General features: G+C 36.8%; 1 protein-coding gene across 2 annotated transcripts in view; it reads right to left on the bottom strand.

The window, feature by feature from the left end:
• The window catches only part of UVRAG (UV radiation resistance associated), a 296618-nt gene that overhangs the window by 113448 nt on the left and 165283 nt on the right, over window positions 1-17887 (bottom strand). For both annotated transcript variants that reach the window (XM_060605582.3, XM_078433088.2), the window contains exons 10-12: window positions 16896-16983; window positions 15480-15540; window positions 7587-7752 (exon numbers count right to left, since the gene is read on the bottom strand). In XM_060605582.3, the coding sequence (XP_060461565.1) occupies window positions 7587-7752; window positions 15480-15540; window positions 16896-16983 (315 nt within the window). The remainder of the gene's footprint in view (window positions 1-7586; window positions 7753-15479; window positions 15541-16895; window positions 16984-17887) is intronic.

The raw sequence follows: 17887 nt of genomic DNA, 5'->3' as shown, positions 1-17887 counted from the left end.
TGATCCAGGCTAGGAATAACTGAGAAGTTGATCCAATTAACAAGCACAATCAGTTAATTTACTTTTATTTATTATGTTTATTTGTATATCTGTGTTGTTCCAAAAAGGATATGAAGTTTTACTAAAATTCATTAAAGTCACCTAAAATATTTGATAGTTTATAAAATCTGAGACAGCAAGGTAAATGTTCTCAATCATAATATGGCATGCCATTGATTGTAAGATACACCTCATTTTTAGCAATATCAAAATGTCAAAAATATTTATATTAGAATCAGTAAAATACAATATATGTTTCTGTAAAGGGGGAAGACAGAGGTAAAACACAATGCAATTCCTGTGGTTCTTGTGGCTTCCAAAGAAATGGGGAACACAATCACCTAAATCTAGCTCACCTTCCCAAATTACTTAGGAAAATAAATTAGGATAAACAAATCATTGCTACTTCTCACACTGGGGCATACTACATGGAGTTGCCCACATGTTAAGCTGCTTCTTCACAAATTAAAGTGTGCAGCTGATCTGGAGAAAGTGTATTATTTAGAAGGACACCCTTCCTTCAAGCTCCCCAAGTGCTTTTTCTACATAACCAATATTTTCAGTCAGATCACCATATACAAATTTGGTAAAAACCTAGAGATATTTAATTTGTTTAATATGGAACCTAGGGAAGGTTGGGAGGGGTGATCATTCTCAAAACTACAAGGTGATCTTACATGTTCATGCTTAATTAAAATCATGGGTCTCTTTATTGCTTATTAGTAATGTGTTTCACCATTAAACAAATGGAATGATGTCATAAAAATGGAGGAGGAGATAGATCTAAGGTCTTGTCCCTCCAGAGAAATTTTTTTTTTTAAAGCAAAAACTGTTAGAATCAACTTTACTAAAACTCTGGAAAAAGTCAAGAGTGTAAAACAACAGGCTGAACAACGAATCAAGGAAAAGGAAAATCAAAATAGAAAAGCTTCACGGAATTTCTACTTATACTGTTCCTAACTCCCTCCCCAACTGAGCAGTGGTGAAAACAGCAGCCTGCTAATGTGGGACCTTGATCCCCAGTGCATGAGGGAGCCAACCAGATTTTATTCTAAAATAATTTATGTTTGTCTGTCCTATCTTGTCTGGGGGCTACTTGAAGAGCTAATGTAAGGCACTTGCCTTGGTTTTGCCTAGTCAGAACTGCTCACTCAGAGGTGAAAGGCAGGGGACATTGTTCAAGATGTCAGGCAAACAAATCCCACAGCCTCCTTGTGCAAAAGATTAGGGCTGAGACACGCAACAGACTGTCTAAGCCTGGGAGGTAAAGCTGGTGAGAGTTTCTGCAAGAAATCAGTGTTTTCAAAAGAGCCCATATATACTGGGGAAGACAGAAGATATGTACATGCCCAGAATAGGATCCACACTCAGAAAAGACCTGAGAAGACTCCAGGCTTTTAGCTCTGGCTAATCATTAGGCTCACTGCAAGCAAGAAGCAAAGGCTAAGGCCTTCGTGTTGAAAAGAAAAGACATCAGACAAACGCAAAGCTGTACAAAGAAATAAAGAACACTAGTAAAGATAACTGCATAGGTAAATAAAAAAGACAGTATTATGGACACACAATGTAGAAAGATGTAATTTGTGCCAATAACAACATAAAGGTGGGAGGACAGAGGTATAGAGGAGCAGAGTTTTTGCATGCTATTAAAGTTAAGCTGGTATCAATTCAAACTAAACTGTTATAGGATATTAGCCGTAATCAATCAATTTCTTTGATATCAGCCATAGGAACATTTTTTTGAGATATGTCTCCCAAGCAAGGGAAACAAAAGCAAACTTAAACTACTGGGACTACACCAAAATAAAAAGTAAACCATCAACAAAACCTGGAAGTAAACCGTCAACAAAACAAAAAGGCATTCTACAGAATGGGAGAAGATATTTGCAAATAACATATCTGGTAAGGGTTTACTATCTAAAATAAGTAAAGAAGGGGCGCCTGGGTGGCTCAGTCAGTTAAGTGTCCGACTTCGGCTCAGGTCATGATCTCACGGTCCATGAGTACGAGCCCCACATCGGGCTCTGTGCTGACAGCTCGGAGCCTGGAGCCTGTTTCAGGTTCTGTGTCTCCCTCTCTCTGACCCTCCCCCGTTCATGCTCTGTCTCTCTCTGTCTCAAAAATAAATAAACGTTAAAAAAAAAAATTTTTAAATAAGTAAAGAACTTCTACAATTCAACAGCAAAAACCAGAAATAATCCAGTTAAAAATGGGCAGAAGATCTGAACAGACATTCTTCCAAAGAAGACACACAGATGGCCAAGAGACACATGAAAAGATGCTCCACATCACTAATAATCAGAGAAATGCAAACTAAAACCACAACGAGGTATCACCTTACACCTGTCAGAATGGGTAAAATCAAAAACATAAGAAATAAGTGTTAGTGGGGATATGGAGCAAGAGGAACCCTCATGCACTGTTGGTGGGAATGCAAATTGGTACAGCCACTATGGAAAACAGTATGGAGGTTCCTCAAAACAATTAAAAATCGAAATATCATATGATCCAGTAATTCCACCACTGGATGTTTACCCAAAGAAACCAAAAACATTAATTTGAAAGATATATGCACACCTGTGTTTACTGCAGCATTATTTACAACAGCCAAGTTATGAAAGCAACCCAAGTGTCCACTGGTAGATGAAGGGATAAAGAAGATGTGGTATATATATGTACAATGGAATATTACTCAGCTACAAAAAAATAAAATAAAATCTTGCCATTTGCAACAACATGGATGGGCCTATAGAATACAGTGCTAAGTGAAATAAGTCAGTCAGAGAAAGACAAATACTATATGATTTCACTCATATGCGGAATTTAAGAAACAAATTAACAAAGAAAAAAAGAGACAAGCAAAACACAGACTCTTAAATACAGAGAACAAACTGGTGGTTGTTGCTAGAGGGGAGGTGAAGGACGGGCTAAATAGATAAAGGGGGTTAAGAGTATACTTATCTTGAGCACTGAGAAATGTATAGAATTGTTGAATCATTATATTGTACATTGTACAATTGTACATTATATTGTATATTGTGAAACTTACACAACACTGTAATGTTAGTTATACTTCAATAAACATAATTAAAAAATAAAAGTAAAGGGCCTGGGCAGCTCCATTACTTGAATGTCTGACTCTTGATTTCTGCTCAGGTCATGATCCCAGGGTTGTAGGATCAAACCCCGCATCAGGCTCTGTGCTGTGTGTGGAGCCTGCTTAAGATTCTCTCCCTCTGCCCCTCTCCCGCACTTGTACTTTCTCTCTCTCTCTCTCTCTCTCTCTCACTGTAAATATAAAAAAAAATTTAAAATTTTTTAAAAATAAAAGGCACTGATTTAAACTATACAGTGTTCCATGCCCTCTACTTAAAACCTGAGGGTCATTGTTTTACCAGATGTAATATTAAATTCTTCCATTTGGTGCCTACATTTTCTGCTTCTCCTCTTGCAGTTTCCTAAATACAGTGGAGGGTATTTCATTTCTTCATGTCTATGAACACAAAAGTCTCTCAAACTAGAACAGTTGTTCTCAAGCCTGACTGCACATTAAAATCACTTCAGGAGCTTAAAAAAAATACCTCATATTTGGGCCCTATTAACTAAATCAGAATTTCTGGGGAAGAAGTCAGAAATGTAGAGGTCAGGAGCTCATTTTTAAAGGCTCCCCAGATGACATTAATGCACAGCCAGTGTTGAGAATAAGTTACCTAGAATCATCTATTATCCACTTCCCTTTAGCCAAGTGCAGTTGTCTTCTCAACTCCAATCATTCATATATCAGTTTTGGAAAGTTGTGTTTTTCTAGAAATGTAGCTGATTGCATTTGAATTTCAAATTGATAAGCAAAAAGTTGTTCATAAGATCATCTTATCTTTTAATGTCTGTATATCTATAGTGACATCTTTTTTTCCCTTATACTAGTTGTTTTGCCATCTCCTCTTTCTGAATTAGTTCTAAGGGCTTAGGCGTTTCTCAGTTGTTTCTCAAAAGTTCTCAGGGCTAAAACTTTCGCCTGTATTTTTCTCCTCCATTGTTCAGTTGTCCATTTAATTTCTGCTCTTACTTTTATTCTTTCCTTCCTTCAACTTTCTTAGATCTTAATGAACTCTTCCTTCTCTAGTGGTTTCATGAGACTTAGAAGACTTAGATGACTGATTTGTAAATCTTTCTTTTTTTTCTACTACACGCATTTAAGGAAATGAATTTCCCTCTGGGCACAGATTTAGTTGCACCTTACAAGCTTTCATATGCTACATTCTATTATCATTCAGTTCAAAAATAATTTCAAACTTCTTTTATAGTTTCTTCTTTGACCTATAGGTTTTACACTGTTTTTTTAAAACATTTTTTTTTAATGTTTATTTTTGAGGGGGGGGGAGAGAGAGAGAGAGAGAGAGAGCGCGCGCATGTGCCAGTGCGCACAAGTGGGGGAGGGGCAGAGAGAGGAAGACACAGAATCCAAAGCAGGCTCCAGGCTCTGAGCTGTCAGCACAGAGCCCGACGCAGGCATCGAACTCACAAACCGCGAGATCATGACCTGTGCCAAAGTTGGACGTTCAACCACTGAGCCATCCAGGTGCCCAGGAGTATAACACCCACACATTTAGGGATTTTATTATTGATTTCTAGTAAATTCCACTGTGGTCAGTAAATATACTGTAAATTATTTAAATCTCTCGAAATTTGTTGAGGCCCAGCATAATCAATTTTGGTAAATGTTTCATGTATATCTAAAAAACAATGTATCCTACAGCTGTTGGTACAGTATTCTTCAGCCATAACTAAGGTCTAGTTTATTGCACTCTTCAAGTCTTTTAGATTCTGACTATTTTATCTGCTTCCTATAATAATTAATAAAAAGAAATATAAAGTCCTCTGTTATAATTGTGGATTTCCTTGAAATTCTGTGAATTTCTGTCTATGTGTTTGAAGTCATGCTTCTAGGGATGGATGTGTGTGTGTGTGTGTGTGTGTGTGTGTGTGTGTGTGTCTGTCTGTCTGCCTGTGTATAACTGACAGCATTAAAATAAAATATCTCACTTATTGAAATTGCCTTAAACTTCATTTTTTCTGATATTAGTGTAGTTAGCTCTCATATGGATAGTATTTGTATAATATGTCTTTATTCACTCTTCTATCTTCATTATTTCTGTGTCCTTATATTTGAGGTATCTCTTGCAAGCAGGGTAAGTGTAGTTTTTTCAATCGGCCTGACAATCTTTATTTTTAAGTAGTACATTAATAACATTTAAAATTTACTGCAACTGCAGAATTTAAGTCTGGGTTCATAAGAACAAATTTACTATTTGTCTTCTGTTTGTTCCACTTGTTCAATGTTCATTTTCTTTTCTTTTCTTTTTTGGATTAATCAAGTACTGTATTTAAAACATTTTCTATTTGTATCCTCTATTAATTTTTTGCCTACACATAACAATTCTTTTAGTGGTTATGAGATTATGACATGATCCTTGATTAGTCCTCTATAAAGTAGGATCTTTACCCTCCTTTAAAATCTTAGAAAACTTTAACTCCATTTCTACTTTCCAACATGCATAATTTCACGTATATTTTATATGTATGTATTTCATATTTTATGACACTACTGAAAGGGTGGGCCTACGCCGGCTGACTCCATCTTGTTCTGTGTCCTTCACCTTGACCACACCTCCTCCCCTTGAGTAACCCCCCCCACCTCACCTGCCTAACAGGACTCGGACCCTTCCCCAGCCAATTGGCTGAGGCCACAGCCATTACCTCACCAACTGCCCCTAGGCCCCAATAAAACCTTTGTCCTTTTGAAACTCGCTCTCTCTCCCCGGTATCTCACCGCTGTGTCGGTGCAGGTAGGGGATTGAGCTCGAGCTAGCTCGAATAAAGGCTCTTTTGCTTTTGCATCGGACTCGGCTCCCTAGTGGTCTTTGGGGATCAAGAATTCTGGGCATAACAACTACTATTTGTTTTGTAGTCAAAATTAATTTAGATGTACTCACACTTGCCCTTTCTGTTGTCTTTGTTCTTTTCCATATTTCCATGTTTCTGTGCTATGTTTACTTTTATTCTGACTTTAGCACCTGCATTTCCCTTACCACAGTCTGCTGGGATGCATTTTCTCAATTTTGATGGTCTGAAACATCTTTTATTTTGCCCTCATTTTTGAAGGAAATATTCACCTAGTATAGAATTCTAAGCTGGCAGTATTGTTTTATAGTACTTAAAAATTTTTTTTAAAAATTTTTTAATGTTTATTTATTTTTGAGAGTGAGAGAGAGAGAGACAAAGCATCAGCAGGGGAAGGACAGAGAGAGGGAGATACAGAATTTGAAGCAGGCTCCAGGCTCTGAGGTATCAGCACAGAGCCCAAAGCAGGGCCCTCAAGCAATGAGCCCTCAAGCAATGAGATCATGACCTGAGCCGAGGTCAGATGCTTAACCAACTGAGCCACCCAAGCGCTCCTGTTTTATAGTACTTTTAAAATGTCCTTGCATCACTTTTATGGTTCCTAAAGATTCTACTGAGAAATTAGCTTTTAGTCTTATTGTTGCTCTTTTGATGCTAATTTGTCTTTTTTTTTACTAACTACTTTCAGTATTTCCACTTTGTCTTTGGTTTTCAGTTGTTTTAATATAATTTCCTTAAGTATGTTTGCTTTGTACTTTCGAGTTGCAGTTAATGCTTCTAGAATTTGTAGCTTGATACATTTCGTCAAATTTGAGAAATTCTGTCATTAACTCTTAAATATTACATTTATTACCCTCTATGCTTTCTTTTCCCCCTCTGTGACCCCAATTATATGTATTATATGTATTGTATGTATATGTATTATACGTATCTTTTTATTGGGTCCTATGTCAGTCTAGCACTTTTCTATATAATCCATCTTTTTTTTTTATTTGTGCTTTGGTCAGGATATTTTCTACTAACCTATCTTCCAGTTCACTAATCTACTTTTCAGACATGTACAACCTGCTGCTGAGTCTTTTATGCTTTTCTTGCTTGTCTGACAAATCTTTAATCATTTCACTTGTTGACTAGCAAGCACTGGGTTCTACATGAGAATATGCAGAGTATATAACACTTGTTCTCACAAAAGCAAATTAAATGAGTCAATCTTGCTATCATTAGCAATTTTAAGAAGTGTAGGATTTATTATAATCTAAATGAATAACCACATTCTATTTAAAAGAAATGAAGCACTGGGGCACCTGGGTGGCTCAAGTCGGTTAAGCGTCTGACTTTGGCTCAGGTCACGATCTCACTGCTCACGAGTTCAAGCCCCGCAGCGGGCTCTGTGCTGACAGCTGGGAGCCTAGAGCCTACTTCAGATTCTTTCTCCATCTCTCTGCCCCTCCCCTGCTTGTGCTCCGTCTGTCTGTCTCTCTCTCAAATATAAAAAAATAAAACATAAAAAAAATATATATTTTTTAAAATGAAGCACTTCACAAAGGATATATAAAAAATCACAATCTAGGTCACATTTTATATTTTTAATATATTCCATGTTTCAAACTGGCTTATATTAAAAGTATATAAAAACAGATACTTACTCTCTCTCCTTTTCAGTCAGTTTGTCGTTGATATTATCTTTGATTGTTGATCTAGATCCCTTATGAATTATAGGATATCTCAGGGGCACTTGTAGGAAAAAGGAAATCATGGAGACCAAATGTGCAGTGTAACCAAGGGCAACAGCAATGCTTCCATCATCTTTTGCTGTAAATTCAAAAGCAGAGGAAAAGAAAATAACTATTTACCTTATAAATGTATATAATAGATCATAATCAATGTCAAGAGATTTCATAAGAAATAACTAGCAAATAAAATATTAATCACATCTAAATTATAGGATTTTTAAATAAATCTAAACATATTAACAAGACTTGAAATTTCACTTACTGTATTTAAAACTACCGCCCAATAATTAATGTGATGAGATTGACATTTCATGTTTATCTTAAGAGTTCTTAATACACTCTAATATCCATTACTTTCCTGGCATTTTTAAAGACAGAAATGATACCTGGTCTGTTATAATGTGAAAATTAGTTTCAGAGGTTCAATCATAGTACACTACATGAGCATTATACATTTTATTCATTAACAACTTTATAAGCAATATAGTTCTACTGCTGTACTATTGTACAAATTATTCAGTCTAAGGTGAAGTGAAATGGCACAATGCATCCTTACGGGGTATTTTCTATCTACGAGACAGTGTTGCATAAATAAGACTGTGAAGTTAGAAACAGGATAGTGAGGAAAAATATTTTAAAAAGGAAAGTAAAAGTCCAAAAACCACAGTTTATATCTTATTGATTCAATTTAGGTAGAAGCAACTGTTGGGGCAAAAATGTATATACCCAACGGTCAAACATAAGCATCTATCTTTTAAGAAGTCACAGATAGGGGCGCCTGGGGGGCCCAGTCAGTTAAGTGTCTGATTCTTGTTTTCGACTCAGGGCATGATCTCATGGTTTGTGAGTTTGAGCCCTGCATAGGGCTCTGCACTAACGGTGCAGAGCCTGCTTGGGATTCTCTCTCTGCCTTCCCCCGCCGCCCCCTCCTCCCCCCGTATGCGCATGCTCTCTCTCTCAAAAGAAAATAAACTTAAAAAAAAAAAAAAGAAGTCACAAATAATTTACATTTTTTTAACATTTCTTTATTTTTGAGAGGCAGAGAGAGCGCACGAGCGAGGAAGGAGCAGAGAGAGAAGGAGACACAGAATCTGAAGCAGGCCCCAGGCTCTGAGTTGTCAGTACAGAGCCCAACCTGAGACTCGAACTCACAAATGATGAGATCATGGCCTGCGCCAGTCGGACACTCAACCGACTGAGCCACCCAGGTGCCCCAACATTTTTAACTCACCATCTAGACTTCTGCTACTACCTACCAAGGATAATAATCACCAGGTACTCAGAAGAGAGTAATAAAGGAAAACGTTTCAAGTTTGCCCCAGAAGGAACAAAAAAGTAACTGTTTGATATATAGTCTTCCCAAAATACTTTTAAAAGTTCTCACACACACACACACACACACACACACACCTCTAAAAGGCTTAACACATAATCTAGAATATCTCTAGCTAGAGAAAAGGCTGAAATAATTGAGATGACCTTGGCTTGATTTCTAAAGGTATCTTTAACTTCAACTATTAGCGGTATTTTTTCACGTTCTTTTTATATTTAGTTATCCAAGTACTACCTTCTTGTTGTAGGAATGCCATTATAGTCATCTATTCATCATTTCATTCTCCACCACTGACTACCACAGCGGATTCTTTGTTTCTTTTTGAGTATACTACAAAAACAGGTAACATTCACTGTATACTTTCTTCTGCAAGGAACTGACTATAGTACTTTTATTTATGATAGTCATTAATTCATCAGCAATTACGAAACTGGGTACCTTTTTATATGCTATCTCGTTCGTTTCACAGATGAAGAACCTAAGGGTCAAAGAAGTTATGGAACCCGTCTGAAGTAACACAGTAACACCATATGGGCTGGCCTGATACCAGTGCCTCTGTCTTTAAGCACTCCACCATACTGTCTCAGAAGTTTACTGTGGAACACATAACAATTTAACTTGGGCACTAGAATGTACCAAGCATATGACACACTTGTATCACCTTAGTTTCTTCACACTTCTCTTATAAGGGCAAAGGACACCGAGTTCTCTGTGACTTGTCAAGTGTTTGACTGAGAATGGGCTTCTCAACTAAAATTTGATGTTCTCTCAAATCAAACTGCTGAAGAAAATGAACCAGCATTCATTTCAACTGACTACTGAGTCATGCCCTAACTGACTAGAATCCTAACTGTTCTTAGAGACCATGTCCTCTTGCCCCAATCCCATGCAAGTACCTTGAGTCCTATAACACTTGTGTTGAAATCTGGATACCACAGTACCTTAGAGACTAAAATTACATTAGACTACATTGTAAATTCACATTATAATTTAATCATCATATAATGTTAGAGCTAGGAGGAATCTCAAATCACTGAATCTGATGCCAGCAATTTAGAGATGAGAAAAAATGTAATTCAGACTGTATAAGTGACTTGATCAGAGTCCTACAGATAAAATCCATGAGTGATAAAATAAGAGGGTGAACTGTATATACCCCCCCTGCCCTTAAAATACCTATCCCTGGAGTCACAGCTAGGATACTGAAGTCTATGAGAAGTCACTGAATCCTGTGCCTCCGCTTTCTGTAAAGGGTAGGGCCTATCGAATTTAAAATATTTCTATCAGTAAAAGGACCTGGTCTTTAAGAACTTTCTTCTGAAGTGAGAGAAGAGGAAGCAGACAACTTACAGTAATGAAGTATAATACTACGCTAAGTTTGGACTTTTTTATATGTGCTTTACACTAAGCTTTTCCCTTCCTATGAGGCCAGACAGAAAAGAATTTGCAAACTTCTAGAAAGCAGCAGCAGGCCTCTTAACCAGCCTTCCAAACAGGTCAAATGCAAACCATGAATGCTTAAAAAAAACTTATCCAATGCTAAACACACAAGCATCTACATTTTTCCATATTACTGAAAGGCTAATAATACTAAGGAATTGCATTTGTAAATTTTGAGACCACATCCACGGATCTATTAAAAGAACAAAAACTAGTCTTCTAACAGCACCTCTTTTCAATGATCAAAACGATTTTGCTTAAATTTAAAGATAAAAAGGCATCTCTATGAGAAGCCTACAAATGCAAATCAAAATCCAAAAAGAAACAGCAAAAGCCGAAAACTCGCTAAAATTGGAAATCGGCTTTGATTCTGGTTATTCACACTCACCATTGTTTCCACCACAAGACTCCCCGCTCCGCCTATTAAAAACCCTAGGTTGTTTCCATTCCAGGCCACAGTGCTCCGTCATAGCCTCACTGTTAAACGCCACGGTGTTGGATTTCCAATATTGAAGCTTTATATTAAAAAGCATTTTAAAAGGACCACGGGTGAGGCATTACAGGGCCCAAGGGTATTCCAATACCCTCAAAAGGAAAACCACCTCCTGGTAGGGAAGTCACTTTCATCACCCCAAGACCACTGAACCTCCAGTGGGAAAATGTGAGCTCATGTGGTTAATTATGGCTATTGCTGGCCACGAACCTCAGATGTCACTTTCTGTTGCCAATCACTTTAGCTAAAAAACCAAAAGGTTTAAGGTTTCCAGCATTCCAAGATCTAAAAGACGTTTTACCTGCCAAAGCCAAAACCTGGCTCTCGGGGGTGTGCTTTTCCAGTAAGCATTAATGACGTCCCTAACACCTAATGCAGAGCAGAGGTTTGCGTTCCTTATGCCGCTCTCGGGGTTAGGAAGGTTACAGATGATAGGCTTGCTGGGGAGAAGGAGTTGGAGGGGGAGTGGAAGGGTTCAGAGAGAACAGGAATAAACTGTAGGACTCAGGTGTGTGAAAAAGAGCTTAATTTAAACAATGCTTTCAGGGGCTTAAAACCAAAACAAAAATCTGCAGTTTCCTCATAATAATAATTTCTGACTTGTTTTTCAAACGTGAATAGTTATTCAGAGCAGCAGTTTTTGTGTCATTTTTATGATAATAAATACCATCAACCCACAATGGCCATGACAATATTATAAATTGATTCAAATGCCCCTTTGACTTATATGTTGGACAAACTATTAATATTCAAATGCATCCAAGTACAAATAAGTGATCTAAAAGCTCTTACCATCCTGCCTTCCCAATCACTGAGGCAGCTGATTTGGTAAGGAACCAAGCACTCACTGATCCAGACAGGACAAAATATTTAAGACTCTAATCACTGCCACAGCATCTATGGAATCATTCCATGTTCTCAATGAGACACTGTTTGACATATGGTCTCTCCTTTCCAAGAAATCATGCCTGCATAAAGGAATACAGACACAGAAGGAAATCTGGGTCTCATTACCACAAAAGGCTCTCGTGTTATGGATTACTTAAAAACACACACAAACAATTTTTTTTTTTTTTTTTTTTTTTTAACGAGAAATGTCTTAGTCAATGGAACTCAAATGAATACCCTTCACCAGACAACTTTCTCCCACGGTGTCCAGGCTTCTTTGGCATACTCTAACAGTAACTTACCCATTTAGAAAAGAACAATAAAGTTTGGGCCACTACAGTAGAGTTTCCCAAACAGTGTCGACCCAGGCATTGTAAAGTCTATCCCAGTAAAGTCTCTCACAAATATCACAGAATAACCAGTTTGGAGTTCCTTACGAGAGAATGACCAAGAATGCAGCTGTTACAGAACACTAAAAAGCTGTCAGAAGTTTGGAAGAGGTTATTATTCAAAACAAGGACAAAAACGGCACCATGACAGGAATAATACGGACCTTAAAACCAGACTGACCAGGAATGACTTTAGCTCTGCTACTGGCTAGTATAAGTCTTTGGAAAAATTAACTAATCTCTCTGAGCCTCAATTTTCTTGTCTTAAAAAAAAAAAAAAAAAAATTGAGTGTAATTCTTTCCTTCACAGGAGGAATTCATTCTCACAGTTGTGAAAATTAAATAAACAAGAAGCACCACGCATGATGTTCCATGTTACCGTATTTCTCTACTCTCCCAATCTCAAATGTCCTCCTACCCTTCTCTCACCAGGGGAATACTATTTCATCTTTTAAGACACCTCAGGCACCATCTTCCCTGTAAAGGTTTTCACGATCCCCTCCTGACGGCACTGAGTATTTCCACTTCTTTGAATCTTGGGTACCTACTATAAACTTCAAAGTGCCTGACACAGGGTATGAAATCAATAAATATGTCTTGATGGCTCTGATTACAAGTTTAATGGCCTCACCTGGACCGAAAGCCCACTGAGGTAGGATCAATGTCCTACTCATCTTTGCACACTCTCAGCACCTGGCCCAGCAGGTGACACAACACAAGACACTCAGTGAATTGAGAATATGGAAGTGCCTTGCAGAATGCTAACATAAGATTTTAAAGTCCAACACTACCATATGTGCTTCTTAAAATTTCTGATTGTGAGGCATCACAGGGAGCGAACAGGGCCTTAGAGTGAAAATTTACACATTTGTTTCATTTTATCTCCCATTTCATTTTCAGCAAACTGCACCAAAAAGCTAAACTAATTATTTAAAGGGTGGGAAAAATAGACTCAGCTTGTTGGACATACTAGGAAGACAGAGCTGGCAAAAGCTGTGAAAAACTAGGAAACAGAATACTTTATAGAACACAAAAATAGAATCGAAGATTGATTATATCATCAGCTCATGTCATCCCTCTCTTAAAGCCCTGCAGGGTTTTCCCACTCCACTGAGAATAACACAAACGCCCTACGGTGGCCTCTAGGCCTTGGCTGACCTCCTCCTACCTTCCTCCTGCTCGCTACTCTCCAGTCACACAGGTCTGGTCTTTTTGGTCTTTCCTTCTTTCTCTCCTACTTTCCTCCCTTTCCCTCCTCTCTCTCACAACCAATTCCCATTACATTTACATGAGTACCTTATATGCAAAGCTCTTTCAAGTATTATTATCTCATTCAGTCATCACAATAAATGAGAATGTAGATATTACCCATTTTATAGGTGAAGAAATTAAGCTGAGGGATTATATGATTTGTCCAAAATACAGGTCTTTTCTCCCATACCCCCTACCCTGAATTTTTTTTTTCAGATATATCAAGTTCATTGCTCCATCGTGAACTTTGTACTTGCTGCCCCCTCTTCGAGGAAAGCTCTTCCCCCAGATGTAGCAGAGAGTTGGATCCTTTCAGCCTTCAAATTTTCTGTCCAATGTTTCTTCTCAGAGAGGCCTTCTCTAACTGCTTTCTCTAAAGTAGGTTCTCCTACTGTCTATAATAACATATTCCTTTATTAAATACTTGTTAATTACTTATTTTCTTATTGGTTGTCTCCCTTAAAAGATTGTACACTCCATGAAAGGAGAGAACATACTTGTTTCTTCTATCATTATACCCTCAAAATCCAGCACAGTGCCTGGCATATAGGTGTGCTCAATTAGTACTTTTCCCAATTGATCGTTGCTCTATATCCCCGGAACCTGGCACAAGGCTCAAGGTACTCAATAGGTTTGTTGAACGAATGAACGAATGAGGAAAAAGATGTGTTATGGCCTTCAGGACACCATAACTTGCCTAAAATTAACACCAAAACACATCTCCATGACTTATGGAAATTAGAAGGACCATTTTACAATGGAAACCAGACAAATCCGGGATAGATCGTTACCTAGTTTTGTGGTCTTGAGCAAGTCACTAACTAAATAAATAGCTCATTTACATGCTATGTAATATGAGATTATACCACTTTCTTTATAGGTTTCCTTTGTTTTGTGAGGATTAAAGATAAGGCAAATGTAATGCTTTTACAGATCTAATCTTCTCAACATTAATGCAAAACAGGTAAGGACATGAATCAATATGTTCATGATATCGATTAGGAAATCAACTTTTGAGTTGAGCTTGGATGGCTTGCTCCAAATTACATGGTTTCTAGAAGGGGAAACAGGACTTAATACAGGTTTTCCCATTCCTATTTTATCACTCATATTATGTGCCAACTACTTGCTGTAAGGGTTGCTGTAAAGGCCAAAGTAGGTAATAAATCAGTCTTAAATGTTAAAGGACCATAAATAACAACATTTTCTTTATCAAGAAATGGAGGAAGGTCCCAAACAAAACCTGTAATGCTGTCTTCTTGAATAACTTCTTCCCACATACATAATATGCTACCTTTGGGAATAATCTATAAAGCTATTTAATAAGCCTCAAAGCACTGCATAGGCTAGGGGAAAAGAACCCACTTTGCGAACAATAAAAAAAAAAAAAAAATCTCTTTACCAAAATGTCAAATAAAAGAAGTTCTTTCCTTTGGCCTACTGGTAAAGAGATTAGGAACTTTAAAATATAGCAATTACTATAAATCACAGTCTATAATATCTCTAATGTAACTTTTTCTTAGTTCAAAGAGGACAGAAATGACAGTGTAACAAAAGTTGAGCCTGTGGTAGTAGGAATGTCACAAAATTAAATTTTCAAAGACGTCTCACGTTACCAGACATGATTTTCTAAATAACAACAGAACAGATTAATGTTGGTTATGCTTCTGCTCCCAACCACATACAAATCTTTCATGAAAATCAAACCAAAAGGATAGGGAGATTATTAGTATTCTTAAGAATGCCATTGTCTGATTTTCTTAAAGCCCACATAAAAACTATTTCCTTTTAAATTTCAAATATACAACTCAATAATTTTTTCCCCATGATTAGAACTAAATATCCTCTTAAGTCTCCCATCAGAGAATCTGACTCTTTCATTTGGGAAGGGACAGAAGGTCCAAAAACCCTCTGCTAGGCAACAACTCTTCAAGATAGCTCTGTTTTTTTCTCTGCAACATACCCATATATCACATACACCAAATCTTTAGATGTAAAAAGAAATAAAATACCTTGGAAGTCCTCAGAATTGGGCAACTTGACACCACATACAAAGTAATCCTTATGCTCATTCTGTGAATACAACCAAAGAATGAAATTAATTCTTTTTCTGTTTAAAGCACAGAAACCCTAAGTTAAATCTCAGAGAATTAAGCAGACCAGTGTTAACTCAAAGATAATACTGTTCTGGACACAAAATACTATCATAATTGTTAAAGCTGGATGATGAGTACATAATGATTCATTATACTACCATCTGCACATTTATATATACTTGAAATTTTCTATAATATAAACATTTAAAACATCATGTCCAAGCAAAAAGCCATGTAAAATTTTTATTACAAAAATATCCCCACGAATCCATAGTTATAAATGAAGATTTTTCAATGGAATTAACAAAATTCTGTAAGCAACCTAAAATTCTATTAGCTTTCCTCAGAAAATTAGTCTTTTAAATTTATTTTCATTAAAAAGAAAATAAAGCCATCAAGTTTAGTGACTTAGCTCTCTAAAAGAGAATTCTCATCTTTCTAATTTTATTGAAGTTTTACTTTTTACATTTACTCTAAAAAACTGGATTCAAAAACTTAACCTCCTGGCAGTTACCCCAGGAATTTCCTAAGTAGTACTAACAAATACAAATTAATTACCAGTTATATTTTTAAAGCAGTACACATGCATCTGCATGTATGCGTCAGAAATGCGGGACTCCTGGGGGGCTCATTCAGTTAAGCATCTGACTCATGATTTTGGCTCAGGTCACCATCTCATGGTTAGTGAGATTGAGCCCTGCATCACCGGCTCTGTGCTGACAGCGCAGAGCCTATTTGGCATTCTCTCCCTCTCTCTCTCTCTCTCTCTCTCTCTCTCTCTCTGCTCTACCTTGCCTCGTGCTCTCTCTCTCTCAAAATAAATAAATAAACAAAAGAAAGAAAGAAAGAAAGAAAGAAAGAAAGAAAGAAAGAGAAAGAGGGAGGGAGAAAGAAAGGAAAAGAAAAGAAAAGAAAAGAGAAAGAAAGGAAGGAAGGAAGGAAGGAAGGAAGAAAGAAAGAAAGAAAGAAAGAAATGATGGCAGTGGAAGAAAGAAAGAAAGAAAGAAAGAAAAGAAAAGAAAAGAAAAGAAAGAAATGATGGCAGTGGATAATCTGGCTGAGTAAAAAAGATCATAAGGAAACCAGAAATTTATTTGGCATTCTTTCAGATGAAAATGAGTGCATTTCACCATCAAATTGCTATAAAAAATCAAATGGTGGAACTGAATGCCAATTCATTCCAAATCTATTTTTTTAAATAGATATTAGCTTCTGAATGATTCATGACAAAGCATATGATTAAGACTAGAGCAATGAATTTTTTCATTGAGAGGAAATTTCAAACAGAAACCATCTTTAAAAAAATTTTTTCCTAGAAAATTTGAAACTTACCAAATCAATAGGGTAAATGTAGGAAAGCTCAGATAGTAATTGCCTGCAACGAATTGTCAACTGAGCATTAGTCTTCAGAAAGAGTTCTCTGATAAGGAAAGATAAAAAGCATATTTGTTAAAACAAAAAAAGTTTTCATGCTAATATTTATTTCCACATAATTGATGCAGAGGAAGATTAAATGGGCTGCAGTGGGCCACAGAAAACTCAGAAGTAGAGTCAGAATAATAGCTAACATGAATCCTGACCTATCTCTAAATAGTATAAGATCAAGATAACCATATACTGGGGCCTACTGTGTGTATCAGGCATCATGCTAAGAGATGTAAAGGGTACAGATAATCATTGACTGTGCACCTACCGCTATATGCCAGGAGCTTTACAAACGGCTTTACTTATTAGAATAATTCAATTAGGTTGATATTATTATACCCATTTTACAAACAAGGATAAAAAATTTAGAGAGGCTCAGTAAGAAGACCAGGGTCTCATTTAATCTGAAAGCCAATCTGATTTCAGGAAATATCTACATGGTATTATCTTTAAAAAGTATTCCATTTTTCACTCACAGCTACTGCCTGCCATATTAGGAAAATAGAATAAAAAGAACAAACAGTAAGCTGTGGCATGAGATGATGCAGCTCTTCTCTTGAACTAAAGAAATAAGACCATGAGATAAAATACCCATAGAATAAATTACCTGCTCAATTGTGCTAATGATTAAAAAAAAAAAAAAAGAGGAATTCAGCAAAACTGTAGGTCAAAGTAGAACATAAAAGTAGTAGTGTAACGCAAAGAGCATTAAAGAGTTAAAGGGATCTAGTCCTGCTTTCCTTGTGAGCTGGTCAAAGTAACTTCCCAGAGCCTTGCCTTCCTATCTGCAAATTGAGAGGATTAGACCAGATGATCTCCACGGTTCTTTCCAGGTCTAACATTCTTGAATGCTCAATTGCTAAGGTTTCTTGAAGAAAAATGTAGGATGAGATGACTTT

This window comes from Panthera onca, chromosome D1, assembly GCF_046562875.1.
Source record: "Panthera onca isolate mPanOnc1 chromosome D1, mPanOnc1 haplotype 2, whole genome shotgun sequence".
Classification (NCBI taxonomy): domain Eukaryota; kingdom Metazoa; phylum Chordata; class Mammalia; order Carnivora; family Felidae; genus Panthera; species Panthera onca.
Note: the sequence above shows the minus strand (reverse complement) of the source record. Positions and strands in the feature narration are given on the sequence as shown.